This window comes from Zalophus californianus, chromosome 15 (genome assembly GCF_009762305.2).
Source record: "Zalophus californianus isolate mZalCal1 chromosome 15, mZalCal1.pri.v2, whole genome shotgun sequence".
Taxonomy (NCBI): Eukaryota; Metazoa; Chordata; class Mammalia; order Carnivora; family Otariidae; genus Zalophus; species Zalophus californianus.
In genome coordinates, this window is record NC_045609.1 from 69,246,944 (window position 1) to 69,259,384 (window position 12,441).

The following is a 12,441-nucleotide window of genomic DNA, read 5'->3' on the forward strand; positions in this document are numbered from 1 at the left end:
ATGGTTTGAAGATTGAAGGCACAGAGACTAGGAAACTAATGATGTAATTGGACTGTACTTACTGTTATGTTTGTTTTTTGATTACCAGAATGTTCTTAACATTTATACTTTTTGTCAAGAATTATAAAGATTTCAACACATTTGTTTTTTATATGTTCATTTAAAAATTTTCAGTTTCCACATATTATCTTAAAACATGTTAAAACCTATACACATGGACTTGACACAGTCTAATTACATTTAGGAAATGTAAAACCATTTGAGAGATTCAACTCTGACTTGAGTTAGCCATAATGAACAAAACTCTGGCTCAAGGGTAACTAATCAGTAGTTCACTGACTTAGAAAATTTTCAGAGCAAAGCCAACTGTCTCCATGCCATTGATCTCCACAGATATTTGAGTTGATAGTATGAAGGATACTCTGTTAGGTGCTGAGTACAGAGAAGTACAGGTAAAGGCATGGTTCCTCTTTTGAGGTTTATGACTTACTTGGAAAAGCAAGACTGCTACATAAATTAGAAATAAAGTGGTTTCCGTGATGTAAATGAATGGCGTGTGGGCATTAGGGTTATTGTGGCTAGAATTGTTAGGAAAGTTTTTATGGAGGAAATAAAACTCGAGTATATCCTAAAGGATTTTGGTAAGTGAAAAGAGCAGTGGGGATGACATTCTCAACGGGACCATTGAAACTCCAAATATGTTGCTGTCTTTCAAGGAATAATGTATAAATTTTATGTAGCCTGGAAGATTGTCAGAAGATGATACATGATACAAGTCAAGTTTGGAGAGGTGAATTAGAGCTTTGAAAGCAAGCTCCCCCCCCGCCCCAAACTTTACCTTTGAAAGCAATGAATCCTCAACAGATCATTTATTTGCCAAATACCTTTCAGGCTCTTTGGATTAGTAATATTTCCTAAGTGTAATTAATCATGAGTTGTTTGGGAAGTTATTTAAACACTCTCAACCTTAGTTTCCTTATCTGTATTAATGATCCTGTATGTAATAAATAGCTCTCAAACTTGTGGGTAAATGACAAAACATCCAGCACAGTGCTAGTAGGCATTCTGTAAATAATAGTTTATCTTTCTTCTCTCAAGATTCTTAGTATTTTCTTACTATCTCCAATTGCTTAACTCTGTTAGCTCACAAAAGTCTAAAGGTTTTATGTGTGGTTGTATATTAACATAGATTTTATTTTCTAAACATATAATATGCTTTCATTAAACTCTGCTGACCAAAATTCACTTAGTTTACTTTCTGTGATAAGGTGAAAAGTAATCCTGTTTAGTTGTCATTTATTAGATCAAATCATATGAAATTGCCAATATGTGACTGTTACCTAAAAAACAGTAATTTCATGTGATTCAACCTAATATAACTTAGGATGATAACTGGTGTAACAGTGGATGATTAAAGTACTTACGTAGTATTTTCTTTCTTCATTTTCCTTTTTAAGATCCTGATAATTTAAGCGACTCTCTCTTTTCTGGTGATGAAGAAAATGCTGGGACTGAAGAAATAAAAAATGAGATAAATGGAAATTGGATTTCGGCATCCTCCATTAACGAAGCTAGAATTAATGCCAAGGCAAAAAGGCGCCTGAGGAAAAACTCATCCCGGGACTCTGGCAGAGGCGATTCAGTCAGTGATAATGGAAGTGAAGCCCTTAGAAGTGGAGTAACTGTACCAACCAGTCCAAAGGGAAGGTTGCTAGATAGGAGATCCAGATCTGGGAAAGGAAGGGGACTACCAAAGAAAGGTTGGTATATTCCATGTCCAAAGAAACAAATAGAAAACAATATGACCTGATACTTAAACCATGGTTTCCTTGTTCTAGGAAGGCAAGAAATTTAAACAATGATAATGTAAGATTTTATGGTTTATGTATGTTTTTACAAAGTAATAATCTGGGGAGCATCCCACTTTTTTTTTAAGTTGAACTTTTTTTCTGGAGGAGGTTGTTTTCTTGAGCAGAACTTTATTTTTTTTCAGCAAAATACACATGGATTTTTTTGTACAGTTATGAATTGTGCATGTATTCACTAACTTTGCTTGAAAGTGGGGTCAGAAAATCATCATACCTGGGGGACTTGGCTGCCTCAGTCAGTGGAGAATGTCAGTCTTGATCTCGGGGTCATGAGTTTGAGCCCCACATTGCAGGTAGAGATTACTTAATAAATAAAAGTTAAAAACAATTAATCATACCTATTGTCTAATGAATGTAATTATGTCCTTGGTTAAGAATATAGGATAAATATAAATTAGATTGGTAATAAGTGGATCAGAATTTTAATGATTTCGTAGATCTGGTTCTGAGTTCGTTCGTTTGTTCTTCCTTTTCATTCATTCAATTTAATTTGTTAAAAGATTTTATTTTTTAAGTAATCTCTATACCTAACATGGGGCTCGAACTTAACAACCCCGAGATCAAGAGTTGCATGCTCTACCAAGTGAGCCAGTGAGACTACCCCCCCCCCCCCCCCCGCCCCTGAGTTCTCTTCAGTTCTCTTTTGGATACTGGAGTGGAATGATCTATTTTTTTTTTTTTAAGATTTTATTTATTTTGAGAGAAAGAGCATGAGTAGGGGGAGGGGCAGGGGGAGAGGGAGAGAGAGAATCCTCTAGCAGACTCCCTGCTCAGTGAGGAGCGGGACACGGGCTCCATCCTAGGACCCTGGGATCATGACCTGAGCCGAAGGCAGACACTTAACTGAGGTACCCTAGGAATGGTCCATTTTTTCACTGCTATGTCCAGTGCCTGGAGTAGTGACTAGCAGTTGTAGATAAGTATTTGTTGTTGAAGGATGTTAGCTTTGGTCTGTGGTAGGGTTTTGATATAATTTGGAGATTTCACAGCTTCCGAATGGTGTGAACTTCAGTTTATAGCCTAGGATTCTTATAAAATGTTTTTTTGATCAAAAACTGTTGTTCTTGTTGAATGGCTCTACAACCATTGGTTAGATCAAAATGAATCCTAATAATCAGATTCTGTTTTACTCTAGTCTTGATATAAAATCTCAAAAAAAGTTGGTGATACTGAAAAGTTCCTTAAAAATAATGTAATCTATTAAGTGTTATAAAAATATTTCAATAAATTTATGTAGAAAAACCACTTTGAAAGTTGGGATTGTTAAACTTCATCTGGTTAGTTTGTGAATAGAAGTACAGAGAAATAATGATCAGTGCAGTTAGTGCTTAAATAGCTTAGTTATTCGTAACATATTGCCAGTTTTCAAGTATAGTTTAATGTTTACTATTATATTTAAAGAGTATTTGACTTTGAAACACTTACAGTGGAAACTGCTTCTTTGTTAAGTGATTTCACCCTTACTGAGTTTCCTGTGCCACATCTTATTGGCTCAACATACGTCTTTTTGTTTTGGTCTTATGAAATATCAAATAAAATTTAGAGCTCAGCTACATTATCACACTTTTGGGGTCCCTGATATACCTAGTTTTCTGATCTTTTTTTGTTTTGTTTTTGCTCTCATTTTAAAGCATCTGCCTTTTTAGTTTTAACTTTATAAGCTATTTCAACTTGATGTTTTAGAAATAGGTTATAAAATATATAATATCTAATCATTACTGAAAAAGCAGTGATCCAAGAAAAAAGGTTTAAAGTATAATTCAACTGGAGAAAAAAACTGGCATAGAAATTAAAATGCAGTTTTTTAACTGTTACTTAATGTCTGAATATCTAGAATTATTTCAGATTTCAGTTAAAATTTATGAACTATGAACTTTGTGTTCTTTCTCAATTCTAAACTTCTTCAGGTGGTGCAGGAGGCAAAGGTGTCTGGGGTACACCTGGACAGGTATATGATGTGGAGGAGGTGGATGTGAAAGATCCTAACTATGACGACGACCAGGTATCAGTGTTTTACTTTATTTTTTTAATCTTATGTTTAAAACGCTAGTAAGTTTTTTGACTTCATGTCTGTAGTTTACTCATAACATTCTTTATTTACACTCTGTGCTGTCAGATCACATATGTGTGATTTGTAGTGTGTGTGTGTGTGTGTGTGTGTGTGTGTGTGTATACATTAGTATCTGTATCTAAATCATACAGGTACTCAGTCCTTTTGGACTTTTAGGTAAATTTTGGATTAGGAAACCAAATGAACTGATAATGATATATGTGTAGTTTCACTTCATTTCTGAAGTGAGTTAAAAGTAGGTCTTTACAGATTTACTTAGGATTATTGAGTTGATTTTTTTTTTTTTTTTTTTAGATTTATTTATTTGAGGTGGGGTGAGGCGCAGAGGGAGAAGCAGACTCCCTGCTGATCAGGGAGCCCAATGTGGTCTCAATCCCAGACCCCTGGGATCATGACCTCAGCCGAAGGCAGACACTTAATGGACTGAGCCACTGAGGTGCCCCAAGTTGACTATTTAAAAAAAAAATATTTATGTGAGAGAGAGAGAGATTGGGAGAGGAGCATAGGGAGAGAATCTTCAAGCAGGCTCCCTGCTGAGTGTGAAGCCCGCTGTGGGGCTTGAACTCAAGACCCATCACATCATGACCTGAGCTGAAACCGAGTCAGATGCTTAACCAACTGAGCCACCCAGGCACCCCCAAGTTGACTATTTTTCAATAAATTCTGTTGAGTTGTTTCTATAGTAATGATAATTGAGAAGAATATATATTCTTTTGAACATCATAAAAGAGTTATAGATACTCGGTTCCTTTTAAAATATTACTGTTCAGGTTGGTAATTCTATGGTAAATTTTATTTTGGGAACATGACTATCTTTTTTCAATGTTGAGAATGTAAATTTTGTTTTTCTTCTTTTGCTGTGCCTTTTATTCCCATGACTTACTCATTCCATAACTGGAAGCCTGTTTCTCCTACTCCCCTTCACCAATCTTGCCCCTCCCCTCTGGTAACTGTCAGTTTGTTCTCTGTTTACAGGTCTGATTCTTTTTTTGTTTATTTGTTTTTGTTTTAGATTCCACATAAGAGTGAAGTCATGTAGTATTTGTCTTCCTCAGTCTTATTTCACTTAGGTCCATCCATGAGCATGTAAATTTTTAATAGATTTTATAATGAACATATATATATATTTATTTTTTAATGGAAAATTTCTAACTTATACAGAAGTAGGATAGTGTAACGAACATGCTTGTACTTGTCTCCCGGCTTTACCAACTTCAGTAATTAATAACTCATGGTCAGTCTTGTTTTATCCTGTACCTCCATTTATTTTTCCTCTTGTATTCCCCTGCATGCACCGCACACCTCCATGCTCTGGATTATTTTGAAACAAACCCCAGACATTATGACAACTTTTTTTTTTTTTTAAAGATTTTATTTATTTATTTGACAGAGACACAACGAGAGAGGGAACACAAGCAGGGGGAGTGGGAGAAGCAGGCTCCCCGCTGAGCAGGGAGCCCAATGCGGGGGCTTGATCCCAGGACCCTGGGATCGTGACCTGAGTCAAAGGCAGACGCTTAATGACTGAGCCACCCAGGCGCCCCTGTCACATCTTTTTTAAAGTACTGTCTTTGCATGAGATAATTCATGGTGATGAGAATTTTAGACGGGAAATTACCAGGGTATATGTTAGATTGTTTTTCTTCCATATTGTTTGTATATACTTATCTATTTTAGCTAATTGTTGGACATGGAAATATTTCTAAGAACATGAAAAAAAATAAAGTAAGAAACAAAACAGATTTCAGTTTATATGAATATTTTGTTCATTAATTTATAACTCTTTCACCTCCTTTCCCTCCTAGGAGAACTGTGTTTATGAAACTGTAGTTTTGCCTTTGGATGAAACAGCATTTGAGAAGACTTTAACACCAATCATACAGGAATATTTTGAGCATGGAGATACTAATGAAGTTGCGGTAGGTTTAAAATTGCAAGTATGATTTATTTAATATAGTAAAGAAAACACTATTAAAAGCAGAACATCATATCCAAAATGATCTTGGATCACTGAATAAGTTTAAGCATTTTCTTTTGCATAAATGAATTTCTATGATGGAGTAAAATTTCCGTAATATAGATTAGTTCTTTCCTATTTGGGATGTGATGAGGGCTATATGCCATTTCTTTCCCTGAAAAATGGCACAGTAATATTTTAATAATTTTTGCAATTATATATTTTTGTAATTGATAGTGTATAAAATAATATTAACAATTTCCAGCATCTGTGGATCTTCTCAAATCTCTTCAGGGATCTCGGGTAAAAATGACTGATTTAGTTCTCTTTTTTTGACATTTATTTCAATGCTCAGGATTAAGATAAAATTTATCTTTGTATTCTGCCCAAAAGAAAAAGAACACAAAGATACAAAGATTTGAATAAGAATGTAAACAGAAACCAAGAGAGTAAATGTGTTTTTTTTTTTAAGATTTTATTTATTTATTTGAGAGAGAGAGTGAGAGAGAGAGAGAGCATGAGAGGGGGGAGGGTCAGAGGGAGAAGCAGACTCCCTGCTGAGCAGGGAGCCCCATGCGGGACTCAATTCCGGGACTCCAGGATCATGACCTGAGCTGAAGGCAGTCGCTTAACCAACTGAGCCACCCAGGCGCCCCAAGAATAAATGTGTTTTTGAAACATCATTTGCATGTGTTTTGAAACATTTCCTGTGTTATGAATTGTTCATAAAGTAAATCTAAAAAGGTAAAATAAAACTACCTAACTAGGATTTTGGACTTAAAGTACTAAAATTGCAACTCTTTTTATTTTATTTTCTTTAATTGCAACTCTTCGAAAGGCTTTTATAATTTACAGTCTTATACTTCAGACTGGGCTTTCTTGGTTTGTCTGATACCATGAGGTCTGACATCCTTAGATTTGTAGGATTTAAATATAAAACAAATATTTTTTCAGTGCATACCATGTGAAGGAATTTGTAATAGGTGATTCCTGCCCTTATGAAGCTCAGTCAAGTGAGGGAAGTGATATATATAATGTGAAGCCTTCTATTTTAGAGGAAGAGTTTAAGTCCTGTAAGGGTAAGCTATTGAAATCCTATCTACCTAGCATGGGACTAGAGGTATACTATGTATTTATTAACTGAGTAGTACTATAAGCAGAGTGTTATGGAAGCATAAAATGGAGAGTAATAGAAAAGATGATTCTGAGCTATGTAAGAATGATAAGTTTGCCAGGGTAAGACGGTTGAAGAGTTTCCCAGAAAGAAGTATCATGTTTAAAAGCAGTGAGTGAGTTGTTCAAGCCCAGTCCAGGACACCAGTTAGGTGGCTGTGACAATAGTTTTGGCACCCTTTTAGTAGTATAACATGGTTTAAATACTCTGAGAACTATAAGTAAAAAGGAAGACCCTCTAAATAGCTTGTAGGGTCATACTGCCTGTGTTCCACTTCCAACTTGGCCACTCCAGTTATATGTCCTCAGCAAATACTTAACTTTTCATTGCTTTGGGTATGATGACAATACCTCCCTGAAAAGGGTTGTTTTGAGTCTTAAATAAGATAATAGAAACTAAAGTGGCTGTTACAATGCTTGATACATTATATACAGTAGTTAGTATTAGCAGCTGCTATTATATTTTTAATAGGAAATTTTAACTTAATCCCAGCATTTAAAGAAATAATTCCACTTAAAAACAATAGTTTAAGATCTCCTTTTAAACTTTATATGAATAGTATAAAGTAAGCTTTAGTGTGAAGAGAAAACTTTGAGGAAAAGTAGATTATATATTATATAAACAGCTTACGATAATGTAAAATGAGTCTCACCACAAATATTCATAGAATATTCCTAGAAATGAGGAGCGCCTGACTGGCTCAGTTGGAAGGGTATGTGACTATTGATCTTGAGATCATGAGTTTGAGCCCCATGTCAGGTATAGAGGTTACTTACATAAAAAAAAATTATAAGACACAGGGTTAAATAATTCCTAACACCAAACTTACTAGGAATATATAGATTAATCCTGTTTTAGGTGTAATTCACATTCTTTTTTTTTTTTTAAGATTTTTATTTTTATTTGAGAGAGTGAGAGAGAGCACATGAGAGGGGGGAGAGTCAGAGGGAGAAGCAGACTCCCCGCTTAGCGGGGAGCCCGATGCGGGACTCGATCCTGGGACTCCAGGATCATGACCTGAGCGGAAGGCAGTCGCTTAACCAACTGAGCCACCCAGGCGCCCCTGTAATTCACATTCTTGAGTTTAGTGATGTTCAGGTAGTAAAAGCTTGAAAAAGTGGATCAGTATCTAATTTAGATGTACAGAAAGATGTATTTATCTTATCCTACAAAATTGACTGCTTTTCTGATTATTTCCAAAGAGGAAAAGGTAAGGATATATGGATAAAATGCTGAATTTTCAAAAATAAAATTATATTGAATTAAAAGCAGTGACATATACTTTTCAGTTAGTTTTTTTTTTTTAATAGGAAATGCTGAGAGATTTAAATCTTGGTGAAATGAAAAGTGGAGTACCAGTGTTGGCAGTGTCCTTGGCATTGGAGGGAAAGGCTAGTCATAGAGAAATGACATCTAAGCTTCTTTCTGACCTTTGTGGGACAGTAATGAGCACAAATGATGTAGAAAAATCATTTGACAAATTATTGAAAGATCTACCTGAATTGGCATTGGATACTCCTAGAGCACCACAGGTTTGTATGACTCTTCTTTTTATTCATTCTCTCCCCCATTACACTTCAAATTATAGAAATAATACCTGCTCCTAGGAAATTTTAGTAGATAAAGAGGACAAAATGACCCATATTTTTTACCACACAAAAATAGTCCTCTGACATTTTAGTGTATTTTTGTTTAGCTGTTCTTCTTTTCTTTTTCTAATATAGTTTTCATCATACTATAATTTTATATCCTGCTTTTCCACCCATGCTCTGTATAGTTTGTAGGTCATTTTTTTTTTTTTTTTTGCTGTCTGTATATTTTCTGTTACATGTGGTTAAGCCATTGTATGAGCTAGGATTTCAAAAATATGTAGATTGTTAAAATTGAAGATTGATTTGGCTTGACTGATGTTTATTATAAAAATAATCATAAATAAGTCTGTACCCTTTTGTAGCTTTGGGAAAATAATTAGAAAATTATGAATTTATGTTTCTATTTAGATTCTGTCCTCAAAGCCTTATACTTTTATTAGATTTAATACATGCTGATACTATAATGTGACTTTCTGGTTTGAAATTGAAAATGTGTGAAATTGTTGCTATTTACTTAACCAAAGTTTTAAATCAAAGTAAGAGCATTTTACTTAAACACTAATTTAGGAATAGGAATAGGTAGGTTAATTCCTAAGTGCTGTTTCTGTTATACTTTTCTATATCAGACAGTAGTCTGTGTAAGGTATTGAGCAATGATTCAGATGTGGACTTTTTTTTTTTTAAGCTTTTTATTTATTTTTTTTGATTTTATTTATTTGAGAAGAGAGAATGAGAGATAGGGAGCACGAGAGGGAAGAGGGTCAGAGGGAGAAGCAGACTCCCCGCTGAGCAGGGAGCCCGATGTGGGACTCGATTCCGGGACTCCAGGATCATGACCTGAGCCGAAGGCAGTCACCCAACCGAGCCACCCAGGCGCCCCTTTTTTTTTCTTTTTATAGCAGTACTCATATTAAAAAAATGATTACATAAATTCATATAATGGAATTTTTGAAAAATAAAGGTCAAAAGGAAGCAAGGCCAGCAAAAATAACCACTGTTAACATTTTGGTGTTAAATCTATTTTACTTTTTGTGGGTATATATCAATGTATGGTTTTTATATATCCTTGCATTTTTTTGTTTTAAAGAAAATGGAATTATATTGTATATGCTATTTTACAAACTTAATTTTTCTTACACCATAAAATGTGGTAAACGTATTTCCTAACGGCTACATAATGTACCATCTTATGTATCATTTAACCACACCTTTATTGTTAGACACTAAAGTCGTTTCCAATTTTTATAAGAAATAATGCTATGAAAAGGAGTGCCTGGCTGGTTTCGTCTGTGGAGCACATGTGACTCTTGGTCTCAGGGTCATGAGTTCAAGCCCCACATTGGGTATGGAGCCTACTTTAACAACAACAACAACAACAAGAAGTAATGCTATGAATATACTTTCAGACAGAAATTTCTACACCAAGTTTTCTCCATACAATAAATTCTTTTAATCAGTTTTTGAGAAAACCTAGTCCCATTTTTTTGTTTGTTCTCTTAAATTTAGGCCATTGGCTTAACAAGTAATTTTGATGATATACTATGTTTCAGGCAGTGTGCAGAGATGTTGAGGGGTGAGTTGTGGGAGAGTATGCTGAGCATAACTAGCAGGTGCTAAATAGATGTCTTTGAATATTCCAGTATATCTTGGATATTGACTGTGTAGTTCAGCCAGTCTTCATCATTTATGCATTTAGAAATTGTGTCCTATAAAGGTTTTAGATTTTTTTTATATAGCTTTTTTTTTTTTTTTCTTATTGTAGTTGGTGGGCCAGTTTATTGCTAGAGCTGTTGGAGATGGAATTTTATGTAATACCTATATTGATAGTTACAAAGGAACTGTAGATTGTGTACAGGCTAGGTAAGTAAATTAATTTTTCTACTTAGAATTTCAAAAGGGGAAAATTCTATAGGATTTTATTGAAATGACATTTGGATTAATCAGACATTGTGTTTGTCATTTGTGTGCATTCTTCACTGCTAAAACAAAATTGAGAGATTGTTGACATGATATAACAGGAAGAGGACAGTACTATAATGTAGAAGTTTGGGATTAGCTAAACCTAGCTACCTTTATGTCAAACCACTCTTCCCTGGGCCTCAGTTTCCTTATTTATAAAATGGAACGATTGGACTGAGAATATTTAAGGTCTGTTCAAGTTTTTACATTCTGTAATTATTTAATATTCTAGTAAGATGGACAGTATTAACAAAGGAGCCCCATTTTCAATTTTATTTTATATTTATCTGCTACAGTAATACTAGGAAATAATGTTTTCCACTCTTGTTCTTTGGTATAATTTTAGGCTAAACGTAATATTTGAGAGTCATCCTGTGTGATTTTTATAACTTTGTGGAAACTTAGATTTGGTCTTAGCCATGTGTTAGGTTTTCTCCAGGTGTAGATGTTAACTTAATTTTCTCGGACTTCTCAGATCAGAGTGGAATGGTTGCCCTGGTGGGAAGGCATAGATCTATGTAAAAGTTAAGTTTTACACAAAATGTTTCTCCTCAGATGAATTAATTTGTAATAAGGTTAGATTTTTGTTGACTGAAAAAAGAAGAGAGTATGAGAACATTAACATGAAAAGCAACTTTTTTTTTTGTTCGCAACTTTTTATTTTAAAAAGTAGTTTTTTAAAAGACCTTTGAATTTTAGGTTGCTTTTAGGTTACATGAAAGCTTTTAGGTCAGCCTCAAGCATGTCCAAGTTGCCAAAATTATTTATTGTTGTTACTTATTTTTTTTTTGGTAGAGCTGCTCTGGACAAGGCTACTGTGCTCCTGAGTATGTCTAAAGGTGGAAAGCGCAAAGACAGTGTGTGGGGTTCTGGAGGTGGGCAGCAGTCTGTTAATCACCTTGTTAAAGAGGTAACTACTGGGTATTGTCTTTAACTTAATTTACATGTATTTCTCTAGGGAAGTAAACTATTTTTAGCTGGTATTTCTGCAGACAAAAATTAGGTTCAGTCTTAAAGCTACACATGGAAAATTGGATAACCTTTGTATATTTGGCTTTATACCCTACTGCTATAAATTATACAAGAATTATTTAATTTTTACTAAATTTTTATGGTTTCCCTGACTTAAAAATAAGACTGAGTTAAGTTAAAAGGGCTTTTTTTCATAGAGGGCTGTATTTGAACCTCAAAGGAATGCCTGAAGTCTTTTCTTATATTGGTGTTTAAAATTTTTCAAATACTGTCAAAGTAAGACTTTCTATTTTATAGTTACTCAGTAAATACATTTTTAAATGAGTAATTTGAAACTGGATACTCTGAGATCATAAGTTATGAATTATGAACACTAGAGTAGATCAGAGTGATAGATTTTTATAAGGAAGTTTGCTACCTGTATGCATGCTTTAAAAGTAAAAATGATTGATTTTTGCATTAAAATGCCAGATTTATTTTCTATGGATCTTTCTTTCTGGCAGTAAAGTAATGCTGTATAACAGGAAACCAGAAAAAGTATTTAATCTTATTTGCGGATTGTTAAGAAAATTAGAAGATTTATATAGCTCATGTGCTTCTGATTTTTGAGTATAATCTTTTCATGCGACTATAGTTTCGATATTTAATCTTTTAGTGATATGTGTACTTAGTTTGGGCGTTAAGGAGTATAGATTTTGACCAGTTTGCTTTTATATATCTTAAAGTTAGATAACTTGGTGTTTGTAATGTCATGATTGCAACATCTGGTTTTAAAAAATTTTTCAAGTTGTTGGGAAGATTGGGTATAAACACAGTCAAGATACCAGGGCATTTTGGCAAGATTATGA

At 34.2% G+C, this 12,441-nt stretch overlaps 1 protein-coding gene across 3 annotated transcripts in view; it reads left to right on the forward strand.

Moving 5' to 3' along the window:
• PDCD4 (programmed cell death 4) overlaps positions 1–12,441 on the forward strand; it is a 28,426-nt gene that overhangs the window by 9,601 nt on the left and 6,384 nt on the right. For all 3 annotated transcript variants that reach the window (XM_035724256.1, XM_027596178.1, XM_027596179.1), the window contains exons 3-8: positions 1,458–1,760; positions 3,776–3,870; positions 5,745–5,858; positions 8,381–8,602; positions 10,425–10,522; positions 11,417–11,531. In XM_035724256.1, coding sequence (XP_035580149.1) covers positions 1,458–1,760; positions 3,776–3,870; positions 5,745–5,858; positions 8,381–8,602; positions 10,425–10,522; positions 11,417–11,531 — 947 coding nt within the window. The remainder of the gene's footprint in view (positions 1–1,457; positions 1,761–3,775; positions 3,871–5,744; positions 5,859–8,380; positions 8,603–10,424; positions 10,523–11,416; positions 11,532–12,441) is intronic.